The sequence below is a fragment of the Oncorhynchus clarkii genome, chromosome 26 (genome assembly GCF_045791955.1).
Source record: "Oncorhynchus clarkii lewisi isolate Uvic-CL-2024 chromosome 26, UVic_Ocla_1.0, whole genome shotgun sequence".
Lineage (NCBI taxonomy): Eukaryota > Metazoa > Chordata > Actinopteri > Salmoniformes > Salmonidae > Oncorhynchus > Oncorhynchus clarkii.
Window position 1 is genome coordinate 38,419,465 of NC_092172.1, and position 16,670 is coordinate 38,436,134.

The 16,670-nt window shown below is 44.8% G+C and overlaps 1 protein-coding gene across 1 annotated transcript in view; it reads right to left on the reverse strand.

Moving 5' to 3' along the window:
* Nucleotides 1–16,670, reverse strand: part of LOC139384817 (A disintegrin and metalloproteinase with thrombospondin motifs 7-like) — a 187,485-nt gene that overhangs the window by 159,976 nt on the left and 10,839 nt on the right. The window contains exons 3-7 of the mRNA XM_071129710.1: nt 16,400–16,580; nt 15,026–15,222; nt 6,038–6,121; nt 3,760–3,884; nt 2,306–2,455 (exon numbers count right to left, since the gene is read on the reverse strand). Of these exons, the coding sequence (XP_070985811.1) occupies nt 2,306–2,455; nt 3,760–3,884; nt 6,038–6,121; nt 15,026–15,222; nt 16,400–16,580 (737 nt within the window). The remainder of the gene's footprint in view (nt 1–2,305; nt 2,456–3,759; nt 3,885–6,037; nt 6,122–15,025; nt 15,223–16,399; nt 16,581–16,670) is intronic.

Genomic DNA, 16,670 nt, shown 5'->3' on the forward strand with positions numbered 1-16,670 from the left:
GTGAATACTTATGCAAACTAGATATTTATGTAATAACAAAAGTGTATATTAACATGTTTCGCATTGTCAATATGGGCCATTGTGTGTAGATGGGTGAGGACATCCAACCATGTGACATACCATGTGACAAGACCATGGAAAATAAGAGTACCTCCTCCCAGCTGCCCACTGCACTGAAGCTAGGAAACACTGTCACCACCGATAAATCCGCAATAATTGAGAAATTCAATAAGCATTTTTCTATGGCTGGCCATGCTTTCCACCTGGCTACCCCTACCCCGGCCAACAGCCCTGCACCACTCACTGCAATTTGCCCAAGCCTCCCCATTTCTCCTTCACCCAAATCCAGATAGCTGATGTTCTGAAAGAGCTTCAAAATCTGGACCCCTACAAATCAGCAGGGCTAGACAATCTGGACCCTCTCTTCCTAAAACTATCCTCCGAAATTGTTGCAACCCCTTTTACTAGCCTGTTCAAACTCTCTTTTGTATTGTCTGAGATCCCCAAAGATTGGAAAGCTGCCGCTGTCATCCCCCTCTTCAAAGGGGGAGACACTCTAGACCCAAACTGCTACAGATCAATATCTATCCTACTCTGCCTTTCTAAGGTCTTCGAAAGCCAAGTTAACAAACAGATCACCGACCATTTCGAATCCCACCGTACCTTCTCCGCTAGCTTGGTTTCCAAGCTGGTCATGGGTGCACCTCTGCCACGTTCAAGGTCCTAAACGATATCATAACCGCCATCGATAAGAGACAATACTGTGCAGCTGTATTCATCGACCTGGCCAAGGATTTCGACTCTTGTCAATCACCACATTCTTATCGGCAGACTCTTGGTTTCTCAAATGACTGCCTCGCCTGGTTCACCAACTACTTCTCAGACAGAGTTCAGTGTGTCAAATCGGAGGGCCTGTTGTCCGGACCTCTGGCAGTCTCTATGGGGGTGCCACAGGGTTCAATCCTCGGGCCAACTATTTTCTCTGTATACATCAATGATGTCGCTCTTATTACTGGTGATTCTCTGATCCACCTCCACGCAGACGACACCATTCTGTATACTTCTGGCCCTTCTTTGGACACTGTGTTAACTACCCTCCAGACGAGAATCAATGCCATACAACCTTCCTTCCGTGGCCTCCAACTACTCTTAAATGCAAGCAAAACTAAATGCATGCTCTTCAACCGATCGCTGCCCGCACCTACCCACCCGTCCAGCATCACTACTCTGGACAGTTCTGACTTAGAATATGTGGACAACTACAAATACCTAGGTGTTTGGTTAGACTGTAAACTCTCCTTCCAGGCTCACAATAAGCATCTCCAATCCAAAATTAAATCTAGAATCAGCTTCCTATTTCGCAACAAAGCATCCTTCACTCATGCTGCCAAACATACCCTAGTAAAACTGACTATCCTACTGATCCTTGACTTCGGCAATGTCATTTACAAAATAGCCTCCAACACTCTACTCAGTAAATTGGATGCAGTCTATCACAGTGCCATCCGTTTTGTCACTGCGACCTGTATGCTCTCGTTGGCTGGCCCTCGCTCTGGCTCCAGGTCATCTATAAGTCATTGCTAGGTAAAGCCCCGCCTTATCTCAGCTCACTGGTCACCATAGCAGCACCCACCTGCAGCACACACTCCAACAGGTATATTTCACTGGTCATCCCCAAAGCCAATTCCTCCTTCGGCCGCCTTTCTTTCCAGTTCTCTGCTGCCAATGACTGGAACAAACTGTAAAAATCACTGAAGCTGGAGATTCATATCTCCCTCACTAGCTTTAAGCACCAGCTGTCAGAGCAGCTCACAGATCACTGTACCTGTATATAGCCCATCTGTAAATAGCCCATCAAACTACCTCATCACCATATTTTTATTTATTTTGCTACTTTTCACCCCAGTATCTCTACTTGCACACTCATCTTCTGCACATCTATCACCCCAGTGTTTAATTTGCCATACTGTAATAATTTCGCCACTATGGCCTATTTATTGCCTCACCCCCCTTATCCTACCTCAATTGCACATGCTGTATATAGACTTTCTCTATTGTATTATTGACTGTATGTTTGTTTATTCCATGTGTAACTCTGTGTTGTTGTTTGCGTCGCACTGCTTTGCTTTATCTTGGTCAGGTCACAGTTGTAAATGAGAACTTGTTCTCAACTAGCCTACCTGGTTAAATTAAGGTGAAATAAAGAAAACTCCAATCATGTGACAGAAATGTATGAGGTGTGGTGTCAGTGTGAGTGTGTGCGTGTATGTGTGTGTGTGTCCATATGCACATGCGATGCACTTACTTGTGCCCGAGCTCGTGGGTGACGGTGAAGGCCAGCGGCAGGCCCGTGTCCTCACTGATGCTGCAGCTGCGGTGGGGCTGACACATTCCTGCCACATGAGACAGGCCCAGGGTCTCACAGGGCTTATTGATGGCCGTACAGATGTCCTTTCTGAGGAGAGGAGGGAGAGGAAAAGGGAGGAGAGAAGGAGAGGGGAGGAGGGAGGGAGAGGAAAAGGGAGGAGGGAGGGAGAGAAGACGAGAGGATGAGGGAAGGAGATGGAAAAGGAGGAAAGAGGGAGAGAAGGAGAGGACAGAGGGAGATAAGGACTGAGACATTGTAATAAGGAGCACAACAATGACCTTTAACATCATCACTTCCTATTCTTGACATGTGTTTAATGTTCTGAATCTATCAAGACCATGACCGGTGGGATGAGTCTCTGTGGAAAAGCTACTTAAATTAAAACAATTGGAGAAAAGTACAACTCAGGAGCACCAACTACCTTCTGAAAAAGGTCCAGGGAATGTCACCAAATCTCTGGAAATATCCTTGTTGTTGTGGCGCTGCTCAAATTAAAGTTATGGTGGAGCCTCTAATTGCACTCGTTTGTCAAACAAAAGAGTCGTAGTTTAATGAGTGGCTTTGAGTGGAAAGCGGTCTCATCAAAGAGATGGAGCGAGGGAGGAAAAAAAGGTCTATTCAATTAAGAAGGGAAAATACAATTTGTTTCTGGTGGTAAACTACAGCGAATAACAGTCAGGCCATCAATGGGAGGGGAAGGTAGGCAAAGGATCTCAAGGATGTTTTGTTCCAGTATGGTGTTCTACACGTAATGTCTCACATTCATTCCGTTCATCGTTTTAAAAGGACTATCCTCCATGACTGAATGGTGAGGAGAAATACATTTTGGGCGTTTCGAGATAAATAAAATAGGACAAATGCTTGCGAGGAGGATCACTTCCTTCAGCTTCGAGGACGGCACCGAAAGGTACTACTATTCAGAAAGCACAAGTAAAGAGAGGAAAGTATACTGAACAAAAAATATAAATGCAACATGTAAAGTGTTGGCCCCGTGTTTCATGAGCTGAAATAAAATATCTCAGAAATGTTCCATGCACACAAAAAGCTTATTTATCTAAAATGTTTGGGCACAAATTTGTTTACATCCTTGTCAATGAGAATTTCTCCTTTGCCAAGATAATCTATCCACAGGTGTGGCGTATCAAGAAGATGATTAAACAGCATGACCATTACACAGGTGCACCTTGTGCTGGGGACAATAAAAACCCACTAAACTATGCAGTTTTGTCAAACAACAAAATGCCACAGATGTCAATTGACTGATTTTCTTATGAACTGTAACTCAGTAATATCTTTGAAATAGTTGCATATTGCCTTTATATTTTTGTTCAGTATACATCCTCTCTTCAATAGACCGCAAATGGAATTCAGCCTTGGTGGGAGTGGATTACCTGGTGAGAAGGACGGCAACGTCGTGATGGACCGCGTGTTCTTCTCCCTTCATGTTAAGCCGTTTCTGCCACTTACAGAAGCTGCTCAGGCTGTTGTCAGCGTGGTGTGTGATCTTCAGGTCTTCCTGCCAACCACAGGGATGTCATCGTTACGTAAGACAATGAAACATCAGATACCTTCATGAACAGGGGTGAGGTTTCCCAAAGCTGTGTAGCTTATGGCATCTGATCTCATAATGACATCATTTCCTGTTTGTAAACTGGTTCTCTGGTTGTGAGACCTTTATCTGGTCGTTGTAGAGCAGTAGTCAAGTAAACACAGGTTACACACCTTTTGTGGGAAAAAGCATTGAAAGAATAGGAAGCATTACAACCAGAGAGTTTTCCCACCAATTTTGTTTTACCCCTACATCACTGCTTTATAGGCATTTAAAAGATGTTGCTGTGTCTACTAGACAGCCATTCTAGAAAGTAATACAATTGGCCATATTATCATAGCTTTGAGCTATTAGCTCTTGATGAAGAGTTAGATTCACCTTCAGGAGTCAAAACTGCATTCAAGGTTCAAATGTGCACTTTCAAGCATGATTATGACAACCCATTAAGAACCATATTATGGCCAACCACATACTTTACTCTGCAGGGATGTAAACATCGACAGTCTAGTAGTCTACCCATAGGAAAAGTGAGCCTAAACGATATGGTTGTGTGTCAACGTATAGACACTACAGTGTCAGTGGAATATTTGAAAAAAGGAAGAACCTGTTTTCTTTTAATTTTTAATGTATTTATTTAGCAGGTCAGAGGTCAGTGCAAACGAACGTGTTTCGGCGACAGGCTTAGTCAGCTTTAGACAAAGGCTTTGCCGAAATGCCTCCGTTTGCTCTGACCTCTGACCTGCTAAATAAATACATTACAAATTAAAAGAAAACAGGTTCTTCCTTTTTTCAAATGTATGCCTTTTGAAATCGGCACCCAAATACTTTTTTCGACTACAAACTTTTGAGTTGATCAGGCCAATTCCTCTTTCAAAATATAGACATGAAACAGAGACCTCTAGAACAGTTCCAGACGATTTGGTTAGGGAATGGTTAGGAAACTTACCCTACATGCTCTTTCTCAGACTACATCATTCCCATTAGCCAGTAACCACGACTTCAGAGAGATTTGTTTCAGCACTAGCTACACATTACACTTCCTAACACATTGTGGGAAGGGTGTAGGGGCCTATACTTCCTACACTGGGAGCCAGTGGTGTTCTGATGTAAAATGCTGTTTGAAGGATGTATCTGAAGAACTGGCTGTGATGATGACAAGGCTGAAGGATGTAACTGAGACCTTGGCTATGATGATGACGACAAGGCTGGAGGGGAAAGAGGATAGAGACAGTAGTCAGATGGGGCTAGCGCTATCCATCTCTCACTCTCTCGCTCTCGCTTTCCTTCTCTCGCTAATGAGCTTCTCTGTTATCACCCCTCCACCAACAAAGTAAATCTCTAGAATGTTGCAGTGCAATAGACAATCCTTTCCCCCAAGACTAGGATATTATGGCACAACATTACAAAGATGGACAGTGAAATAGACACTGCTTCACAGTTGAATAAACAGAAAGGCAGGTAGCAATGTACTGGCTCTCGCTCTCTCTTGTCTCTATCTCTCCCCCGTCTCAATCTCTCTCATACGGAGTCGGTCATCGCCTGCAGTCAGAACTTCCTCAGATCATTACACAAACTAATAATATTATTTTATTGTTTACGGAAAATGACATTGGAACTAGTTTAGACCAATTACCAAGAGCATAACTGCTTAGTTTCAAGCGACAATGCATGATCATACACTAGTTTTAACAAGAGTGGAATCTCGACGCCATGAAAAGAAACGTAACTTCGCGACATCTTTACAATGTGCGTCACATATTCCATTTCCTCGTATGACACTGGGACTCAAGCCACTTGAATCTGTTATTGCAGCCTACTGGTGTTAGGATTTGTGATCAATTCATAATTAGCTATTTTTGTGTTACCTTGTTTGTTGTTGTGTTTTATATGGCTAAAATCAAATTAAAATATCTTGCTGTGGTCAGTCTGACAGTTTTGTTTTAGGATAAGATTAATGGTCATTGTCATTAAAGATCTGGCAGTCATTTTATGCCACAAATGAACCCTTTGTAAGTCTTTCAACACTGATTCAGTAAATGTGTCTTTAAAACGGAGCTCCAATGACAGTGGTTTGCTAATGGTGTTTTGTAACGTGTAGGCCTGAGCTGTGGTTCTCTTACCTCTTCCTTCTCCAGCAGGATCAGACGAACCACTACGATGTTGATAGGGTTTCCAATGCTGGCATCATGAAACAACCCCGACACCTGAAACAGAATGGACATGATTTAGACTCAGTGGGTTGGGCCAAAAACTTGTCCTTGGCATAGCGTTGTCCGGGTTAGGGAGGGTTTGGCCGGTAGGGATATCTTTGTCTTATTGCGCACCAGCGACCCCTGTCCTGCATGACTTTCAACCTTGGTCTCTCCCGAGCCCGTACGGGAGTTGTAGCGATGAGACAAGATAGTAGCTACTAACAATTGGATACCACGAAATTGGGGAGAAAAAAGGGGGTACATTTGTTTGTTTTTTTAGATAAAAAAAACAACTTTCTGTTCCCTGCTCACATTTCTCCAAAGCAACAATGTGATGCAGAAAACAACATCCACGGGTCTCACTTCTGCAGATTACAGTATTAACATGTTCCATCTTTCCAGTTGAGGTTTAGGAGACAGATGGCCAGGTTATCTGAACTACACAATTACCTGGTTCAGGAGGGTATAATACTTATTTTTCTTTAGGTATTTGGAAAAGCTCTTTACACACACACTCCTTCCCTCCCTCTCCTCATTCCTTTCATCCATCCCTTGCTCCCTCTTATCTCCCAAGCTGTTGTAGTGAATTAAGGGTTCCTTTGATTCTCTGGTAACAACAAACAACCACTGCAGTAGCAGCAGCAGCTTTCACCCGGGCTGATTAGCAACATCTTGGAGGCAGCCGCCCACACACACACCTCAGTTTTCAGGTCACATTGTAATACACACACACACGCTGGCTTTATGCTTCTAGTCCTACATTAAGTAGGGGCTCAGGAGGCTCACTGAACGGGTGCTAGGGTGCCTGGTTAAATAGAAAGTGAGAGCTCATTTTCACTAAGAACTATTTCCCTTCTCCAGGAGGAGGGAGGCATACGGCATCAGACTAATAATGTGTTTGAGCCAAGTGCTGGGTAATACATTTAGACTGGTTTAATCAGCCCCAACTCTTCCAGGGTTACTTATACGTTAAGACTGGTTTAATCAGCCCCAACTCTTCCAGGGTTACTTATACGTTAAGACTGGTTTAATCAGCCCCAACTCTTCCAGGGTTACTTATACGTTAAGACTGGTTTAATCAGCCCCAACTCTTTCAGGGTTACTTATACATTAAGACTGGTTTAAATCAGCCCCAACTCTTTCAGGGTTACTTATACGTTAAGACTGGTTTAATCAGCCCCAACTCTTTCAGGGTTACTTATACATTAAGACTGGTTTAATCAGCCCCAACTCTTTCAGGGTTACTTATACATTAAGACTGGTTTAATCAGCCCCAACTCTTCCAGGGTTACTTATACATTAAGACTGGTTTAATCAGCCCAAACTCTTCCAGGGTTACTTATACATTAAGACTGGTTTAATCAGCCCCAACTCTTCCAGGGTTACTTATACATTAAGACTGGTTTAATCAGCTCCAACTCTTCCAGGGTTACTTATACATTAAGACTGGTTTAATCAGCCCTAACTTCTTTCAGGGTTACTTAGTCCTCGTTATGTTTAGAAGTCAAGGACCCAATGCTGACACCTTTCCTGTTCTGACTTGGAGTGTGATAAAATAGCGGACCTATCTGACGGAAAGAAGCAGACGTTCAAAATAGACGCGTTAAGGACGGCTTGTCTTGAAGTAATCCCATCTAATGAATTGTGTGGATACTTTTGAAGCTGTTGGTAGACAACCACTTGTAGCTGTCAAAGCTAGACCTATCCAATAAGGCGGTGTGAAGTCTCACACTGCAGCATAGGAACTGATGAACCTTGAACAAGCACCACACATTGTAATGACATAGACATAAAGCAGGGCTAGCCAACCCTATTCCTGGAGAACTACCCTCCTGTAGGTTTTCACTCCAACCCTATTCCTGGAGAGCTACCCTCCTGTAGGTTTTCACTCCAACCCTGTTCCTGGAGAGCTACCCTCCTGTAGGTTTTCACTCCAACTCTGTTCCTGGAGAGCTACCCTCCTGTAGGTTTTCACTCCAACCCTGTTCCTGGAGAGCTACCCTCCTGTAGGTTTTCACTCCAACCCTATTCCTGGAGAGCTACCCTCCTGTAGGTTTTCACTCCAACCCTGTTCCTGGAGAGCTACCCTCCTGTAGGTTTTCACTCCAACCCTGTTCCTGGAGAGCTACCGTCCTGTAGGTTTTCACTCCAACCCTGTTCCTGGAGAGCTACCCTCCTGTAGGTTTTCACTCCAACCCTGTTCATGGACAGCTACCCTCCTGTAGGTTTTCACTCCAACTCTGTTCCTGGATAGCTACCCTCCTGTAGGTTTTAACTCCAACCCTGTTCCTGGAGAGCTACCCTCCTGTAGGTTTTCACTCCAACCCTATTCCTGGAGAGCTACCCTCCTGTAGGTTTTCACTCCAACCCTGTTCCTGGAGAGCTACCCTCCTGTAGGTTTTCACTCCAACTCTGTTCCTGGAGAGCTACCCTCCTGTAGGTTTTCACTTCAACCGCAGCTGTAACTAACCGGATTCAGCTAATCAACCAGGTAATTATTAGAATCAGGTGCAGTAGATTAGGGTTGGAGTGAAAAGCTACAGGACAGTAGCTCTCCAGGAACAGCCCTAAAATAAAGCAGAGTATAACACCTTAGTATGTCCTTTGCAACATAGATGTGTGCTCTATACAAAGGTTTTTAATGTGTTTGGATGTGTTCTGATCTGTTCACAACAACACTGAGTAATATTTACCTTCTCCATTGAGTCATCATTGGTCAGAGTGATGCATTGTGGTCATGGACCAAAGCTTTTGGATGTCACGCTTGAGAAAATGAGTCATTACCAATACTTACAGTGGTGGTCAAACGTATCAAATTATAGGCCTACTTCGTCTGATTTAGGACCAAAAGTTGGTCCAGTGAAATTTACAAAGCCACACCAAACCGTAACCTTATGTGGGTATTGAATAATAGTGGGACTTTTGAGCTGAGCTGATATTATGAACTGGGTTTCAGGGATTTGAAAAAATTCCCCTGACATTGGTCAAATCGGGATCCCCTCCGTGGAAACAATATGAACGTACATTTTTTTTAAATGTTTACTTTGACTTTGTGTGAACGTTTTTTCAAAAATGATCCTGACATTGGTCACATTGGAATCCATGACCGTCCCTTGTTGGTGTCAAACCAACTTCTAACTCTGCAGGCAGGGCTTCGTCATAGTGACATTGCAGACAGCATATCCCCAGCACAATGTATGAAGAGACTCTTTCATCATAAATGCTATTTGTCCCCGAGTCCCAGTACTTGCTCCACTGCCGAAGGCAGGAAAGCCTTCAGTATAAAAGAGATGAAACGCATAGCTGAACAAATAGCACTGCACTGGAACTCAAATAGGCATTGTGCCTGCTGCCATGTACCCGACTGAAACAACTGGTCTATCATACTAGGTACGGTCCAAACTGTTCCCAACATGAAAGGCGTTTTGAAGTGAAACTGCACACCGCCAATGTATCTGTCGTTGTAATGCCGAGAATAAAAAGACCAGTAGTTCAGATCATCATCGAGACACATTGCTCTCTCACTAGCTGCATTTCCTTTCACCCAAAACACTATTATCATTTTTGGGAATATTTAAATACTCTGTCATCCTGCATGTCAATGTAGTTTGAGGACAGCATCCCACAGAAGACAGACGGACAGTATCACGTGACAGCTGTCGAAATACCATCTTTCTTCACCCTTTTCATGAGTTTCAACATGGCCGTCCTCACAGTAGTCTAGTCAACACACTTAGACAATGGAAAGCTCCTGCATCTCCCGAGGAAGATGATGACATCTCTGTTTGTTTTGCTTCAGGGCAATTCCATGGTAACAGAATTAGGGAACTCAGATGTTTCACTTTAAAATGTACAGTCGTGGACAAAAGTTTTGAGAATGACACAAATATTAATTTCCACAAAGTCTGCTGCTTCAGTGTCTAGATATTTTTGTTAGATGTTACTATGGAATACTGAAGTATAATTACAAACATTTCATAAGTGTCAAAGGCTTTTATTGACAATTACATGAGTCAATATTTGTAGTGTTGACCCTTCTTTTTCAAGACCTCTGCAATCTGCCCTGGCATGCTGTCAATTAACTTCTGAACCACATCCTGACTGATAGCAGCCCATTCTTACATAATCAATGCTTGGAGTTTGTCAGAATTTGTGGGTTTTTGTTTGTCCACCCGCCTCTTGAGGATTGACCACAAGTTCTCAATGGGATTAAAGTCTGGGGAGTTTTCTGGCCATGGACCCAAAATATCGGTTTTGCTCCCCGAGCCACTTAGTTATCACTTTTGCCTTATGGCAAGGTGCTCCATCATGCTGGAAAAGGCATTGTTCATCACCAAAACTGTTCCTGGATGTTTGGGAGAAGTTGCTCTCGGAGGATGTGTTGGTACCATTCTTTATTCATGGCTGTGTTCTTAGGCAAAATTGTAAGTGAGCCCACTCCCTTGGCTGAGAAGCAACCCCACACATGAATGGTCTCAGGATGCTTTACTGTTGGCATGACACAGAACTGATGGTAAGCGCTCACCTTGTCTTCTCCAGACAAGCTTTTTTCCGGATGCCCCAAACAATTGGAAAAGGAATTCATCAGAGAAGATGCACTCACACCTGCCTGCTGCCATTCTTGAGCAAGCTCTGTACTGGTGGTGCCCCGATCCCACAGTTGAATCAACTTTAGGAGACGGTCCTTGTGGTTGTTGGATTTTCTTGGGCGCCCTGAAGCCTTCTTCACAACAATTGAACCGCTCTCCTTGAAGTTCTTGATGATCCGATAAATGGTTGATTTAGGTGCAATCTTACTGGCAGCAATATCTTTGCCTGTGAAGCCCTTTTTGTGCAAAGCAATGATGACGGCACGTGTTTCCTTGCAGGTAACCATGGTTGACAGAGGAAGAACAATGATTCCAAGCACCACCCTCCTTTTGAAGCTTCCAGTCTGTTATTCGAACTCAATCAGCATGACAGAGTGATCTCCAGCCATGTCCTCGTCAACACTCACACCTGTGTTAACGAGAGAATCACTGACATGATGTCAGCTGGTCCTTTTGTGGCAGGGCTGAAATGCAGTGGACATGTTTTGGGGGGATTCAGTTCATTTGCATGGCAAAGAGGAACTTTGCAATTAATTGCAATTCATCTGATCACTCTTCATAACATTCTGGAGTTTATGCAAATTGCCATCATACAAACTGAGGCAGCAGACTTTGTTGAAAATTAATCTTTGTGTCATTATCAAAAGTTTTGGCCACGACTGTATACTAAACAAAAACGATTGATTTCAAAGTTTAACAAACCATAGAACTCTAAGCACAAGGATTGGCAATGTGTTTTTGTAAAATGTTCAGTGGAAATTGTTAAAAGTAGTTGTGCAGCATACGAGTTGTTTTTTTTACTTTGAAAATCAAATGCTTTTTGTTTGATATATATTTTAAAAGTGAAAAATCGGAGTCTCAGTGTAATTCCGTTACCGTGGAAGTGCGCTTCACTCACTGTATGATCACTACAGTCTCCCTTGACACAATAAGAGGAGGCTGTGGAGTTGAAAGCAGAGGTTTGCAGGGCTGAAAACAAGACACCTGAGAGGATGTGGAGGATAATGTGTGTTTCCTCTTCTTCTTATTGTCCACTTGATCCGGTGAAGCCAGGGGAGCTCTCTGTTATTGACATCCCCTTTCCTGATACACCGTCCTGTGCTAGCCCTCCTTGACAGCTGCAGCCGGACCCAACAGTTACTGTGTTTTGGAAAAAAGTTTCCTAATGCGCTCAACGGCAATAGAGCGAGGACGAGGTCAGATGACTTGGTCTGGCCTCCGTCCAGGAAGTGCTAAAAACACAAGGGTCAGTGCACAGGAAGTTGTAGTCATTTGGAAAATAAAAAAATATATATATCAAAAAGAGGGATGAGGGCTACAGGACATGGGGAAGGAGTGATAAAAGAGATGGATGAGGGCTACAGGACATGGGGAAGGAGTGATAAAAGAGAAGGATGAGGGCTACAGGACATGGGGAAGGAGTGATAAAAGAGATGGATGAGGGCTACAGGACATGGGGAAGGAGCGATAAAAGAGAAGGATGAGGGCTACAGGACATGGGGAAGGAGTGATAAAAGAGATGGATGAGGGCTACAGGACATGGGGAAGGAGTGATAAAAGAGAGGGATGAGGGCTACAGGACATGGGGGAGGAGTGATAAAAGAGAGGGATGAAGGCTACAGGACATGGGGAAGGAGCGATAAAAGAGAGGGATGAGGGCTACAGGACATGGGGAAGGAGTGATAAAAGAGATGGATGAGGGCTACAGGACATGGGGAAGGAGCGATAAAAGAGAGGGATGAGGGCTACAGGACATGGGGAAGGAGTGATAAAAGAGATGGATGAGGGCTACAGGACATGGGGAAGGAGCGATAAAAGAGAGGGATGAGGGCTACAGGACATGGGGAAGGAGTGATAAAAGAGATGGATGAGGGCTACAGGACATGGGGAAGGAGTGATAAGAGAGGGATGAGGGCTACAGGACATGGGGAAGGAGCGATAAGAGAGGGATGAGGGCTACAGGACATAGGGAAGGAGCGATAAAAGAGATGGATGAGGGCTACAGGACATGGGGAAGGAGTGATAAAAGAGATGGATGAGGGCTACAGGACATGGGGAAGGAGCGATAAAAGAGATGGATGAGGGCTACAGGACATGGGGAAGGAGTGACAAAAGAGATGGATGAGGGCTACAGGACATGGGGAAGGAGCGATAAAAGAGATGGATGAGGGCTACAGGACATGGGGAAGGAGCGATAAGAGAGGGATGAGGGCTACAGGACATGGGGAAGGAGTGATAAAAGAGATGGATGAGGGTTACAGTACATGGGGAAGGAACGATAAAAAAGATGGATGAGGGCTACAGGACATGGGGAAGGAGCGATAAGAGAGGGATGAGGGCTACAGGACATGGGGAAGGAGTGATAAAAGAGATGGATGAGGGCTACAGGACATGGGGAAGGAGCGATAAAAGAGAGGGATGAGGGCTACAGGACATGGGGAAGGAGCGATAAAAGAGAGGGATGAGGGCTACAGGACATGGGGAAGGAGTGATAAAAGAGATGGATGAGGGCTACAGAACATGGGGAAGAAGTGATAAAAGAGGGATGAGGGCTACAGGACATGGGGAAGGAGCGATAAAAGAGATGGATGAGGGCTACAGGACATGGGGAAGGAGCGATAAGAGAGGGATGAGGGCTACAGGATATGGGGAAGGAGTGATAAAAGAGATGGATGAGGGCTACAGGACATGGGGAAGGAGCGATAAAAGAGAGGGATGAGGGCTACAGGACATGGGGAAGGAGCGATAAAAGAGAGCATTGAGGGCTACAGGACATGGGGAAGGAGTGATAAAAGAGATGGATGAGGGCTACATGACATGGGGAAGGAGTGATAAAAGAGGGATGAGGGCTACAGGACATGGGGAAGGAGTGATAAGAGAGGGATGAGGGCTACAGGACATGGGGAAGGAGAGATAAGAGATGGATGAGGGCTACAGGACATGGGGAAGGAGCGATAAGAGATGGATGAGGGCTACAGAACATGGGGAAGGAGCGATAAAAGAGAGGGATGAGGGCTACAGGACATGGGGAAGGAGCGATAAGAGAGGGATGAGGGCTATAGGACATGGGGAAGGAGTGATAAAAGAGATGGATGAGGGCTACAGGACATGGGGAAGGAGCGATAAGAGAGGGATGAGGGCTACAGGACATGGGGAAGGAGTGATAAAAGAGGGATGAGGGCTCCAGGACATGGGGAAGGAGCGATAAGAGAGGGATGAGGGCTACAGGACATGGGGAAGGAGTGATAAAAGAGATGGATGAGGGCTACAGGACATGGGGAAGGAGCAATAAGAGAGGGATGAGGGCTACAGGACATGGGGAAGGAGTGATAAAAGAGATGGATGAGGGCTACAGGACATGGGGAAGGAGCGATAAATCAAAACATGTCACAACACTAACAGAACAGAGATGAGGGTGAAACACATGGAAGCATCTAGCATAGGCATTGACCCAGCCAAGATGGGATGTTTTGGATGATGTTGTTGACATGGATGTTACATAACATCGCCTACATACAGTGACAACAGAATTACTGTCGAGGCTGCAGCCTACCTAAGCAAAGAAGCTAATGTGTAAATCAAGTTATTTGAAACCTAGTTCCCTAGAACTATAAGCAAGTTACTGGGATGGATTTAGAGTAGGGTCAAGAAGTTTGCACTGGAAATAAAAGAAAGGCCATTTCAGCCGACCAAAGGCTACTTCCAGCTGACACCCAGCACACTAGCCCATATTTGGTAATAGTGGGAATCAAACCCACAACTTTGGTGTTGCTGACACCCTACCAAAAGAAAACCCAGTGAGACAGAGAGGGCTAACAGACACGATGTTCATGACAGACAGTACAGACGGCTAGCAGACACTTACGATGTTCATGACAGCCAGTACAGACGGCTAGCAGACACTTACGATGTTCATGACAGCCAGTACAGACGGCTAGCAGACACTTACGATGTTCATGACAGTCAGTACAGACGGCTAGCAGACACTTACGATGTTCATGACAGCCAGTACAGACGGCTAGCAGACACTAACGATGTTCATGACAGTCAGTACAGACGGCTAGCAGACACAAACGATGTTCATGACAGCCAGTACAGACGGCTAGCAGACACTTACGATGTTCATGACAGTCAGTACAGACGGCTAGCAGACACTTACGATGTTCATGACAGCCAGTACAGACGGCTAGCAGACACTTACGATGTTCATGACAGTCAGTACAGACGGCTAGCAGACACTAACGATGTTCATGACAGCCAGTACAGACGGCTAGCAGACACTTACGATGTTCATGACAGTCAGTACAGACGGCTAGCAGACACTTACGATGTTCATGACAGCCAGTACGTAGCTCTCCACGCCCTTGGTGCCGTGGTACTCCACCATCTTGGAATCGGCCACCACCAGCGTTTCCACCCACTTCTCCCTGCTGATGGAACGCTGGCGTATCCTCCTCTTCCTCCGCTGGCGTCTCTCCCAGCGCTCCCGTTGCCTCTCCACACGCTCCAACGCCGCAGCGGGATCTGAGTGCGGAGCCATGACAAATATTGTGGTTGTAGAGTTGTAGCTTTAGTATTGTGTTTAAAAATAGCATGGAATAAGTCAGACATTTTTTGTGTTATCCTTGATTGGTTTGAACTTCGATACACCATATATTAGTAAGGGATGTTTACGTAAAACATGTTATGTGTTTGATCAGGTCAGTTACTCCAACTATAGACAATAGTGAATTTATCCAAAACTGTACATCATATGTGTGAAAAGTCAGCTAAGTGGCAACAGCGTTAGAACCCTATACAGTACACACTGATGCATTGTGTTGAACATAACATGTACTCTATAAAGAAACATACAACAGAGACACTTCAGTCTTTTCTAAATGTCTTGAGGGAATTCAAGTGAGCATAACGCACGCTTAACCCTGTGAGAGAGGAAGTGGGGATTTTATGCATGCTTGAGACAGAAGTTTACAGTCTGGTGGAAGAGGTTTTATTTCCCCCCTAAAATGCCTGGTAAGCCAGATGATCTTTCCTGGTTCTCTCTAGCATCCCCAGCCATCTGCAGGATATTCCAACAATTCTCTTGACCTATTCCCTGTGGGTGAAGTCAACCAAGACTCCAGTGAAGTGCACGTTCAAGTGAGTTCCAAAGAGTTATTTTCAAAATAGTTCAAGTCCCGGGGCCTGCAATGAATTCCTAATGGCATATTTACATATCTCTCTTGCATAATACTGCCTCTCGGATATTTCATCCGGCAATGTGTTTCAGGGCTTAATTAAGGCTCCTGGTATTTCAAACAGGCCCCATTGCCAGCCCAACTGTTCCTAGGCCGTCTTCCTCCACCTCTAGAGAGTGGAATTCAGTGTGTGTGTGTACAGTGTATGTGTTTGTGTGATAGATCCAGGTTGGCATAGGGATCGCTCAGTGCATCGGCCCTGTTTGAATACTTAGAAAATGCATCCTCCCTTCCATAAAGCATGACTGATCTGGCACCATCTGGATGGGTCTGGTTGGATCTGACATGCAAAATCAGTTGTTGTCAGAAGTGGGATCTTTGTTTTGTCCAATCCGACCTGATGAGATTGGTGATTAGTTCAAGGAAGGGAAGGAAAGGTGCATCTTTAAAGTATTGGAACAGTCACATCCTCTAAGGCCTCTATAATGGAGTGTGTGATGCCAGGTCACGACGGGAGGCTTCACCTTTGACCCCACAGGTACCGTTGGTGGTATGGTCTCCAGAGATGGGCTGTACCAACTGGCTTTGGGTGGGGGAGGTGTGGCGCTTGTAGATAATGTGGACTTGTGGTGCCGTCAACTCATCACTAGACCGCTCCAATGGCCGGATAAAGAACTCCTCCTGGGACAGCTTGAACAGCCCAGTCTACAGAGGGAGGTAGGTCAGTGTTGCTTTTGTTATGAGACAAATATAGTGATCATATTGTACAGGGAGAAAGGGCGTCAGAATTGCGTT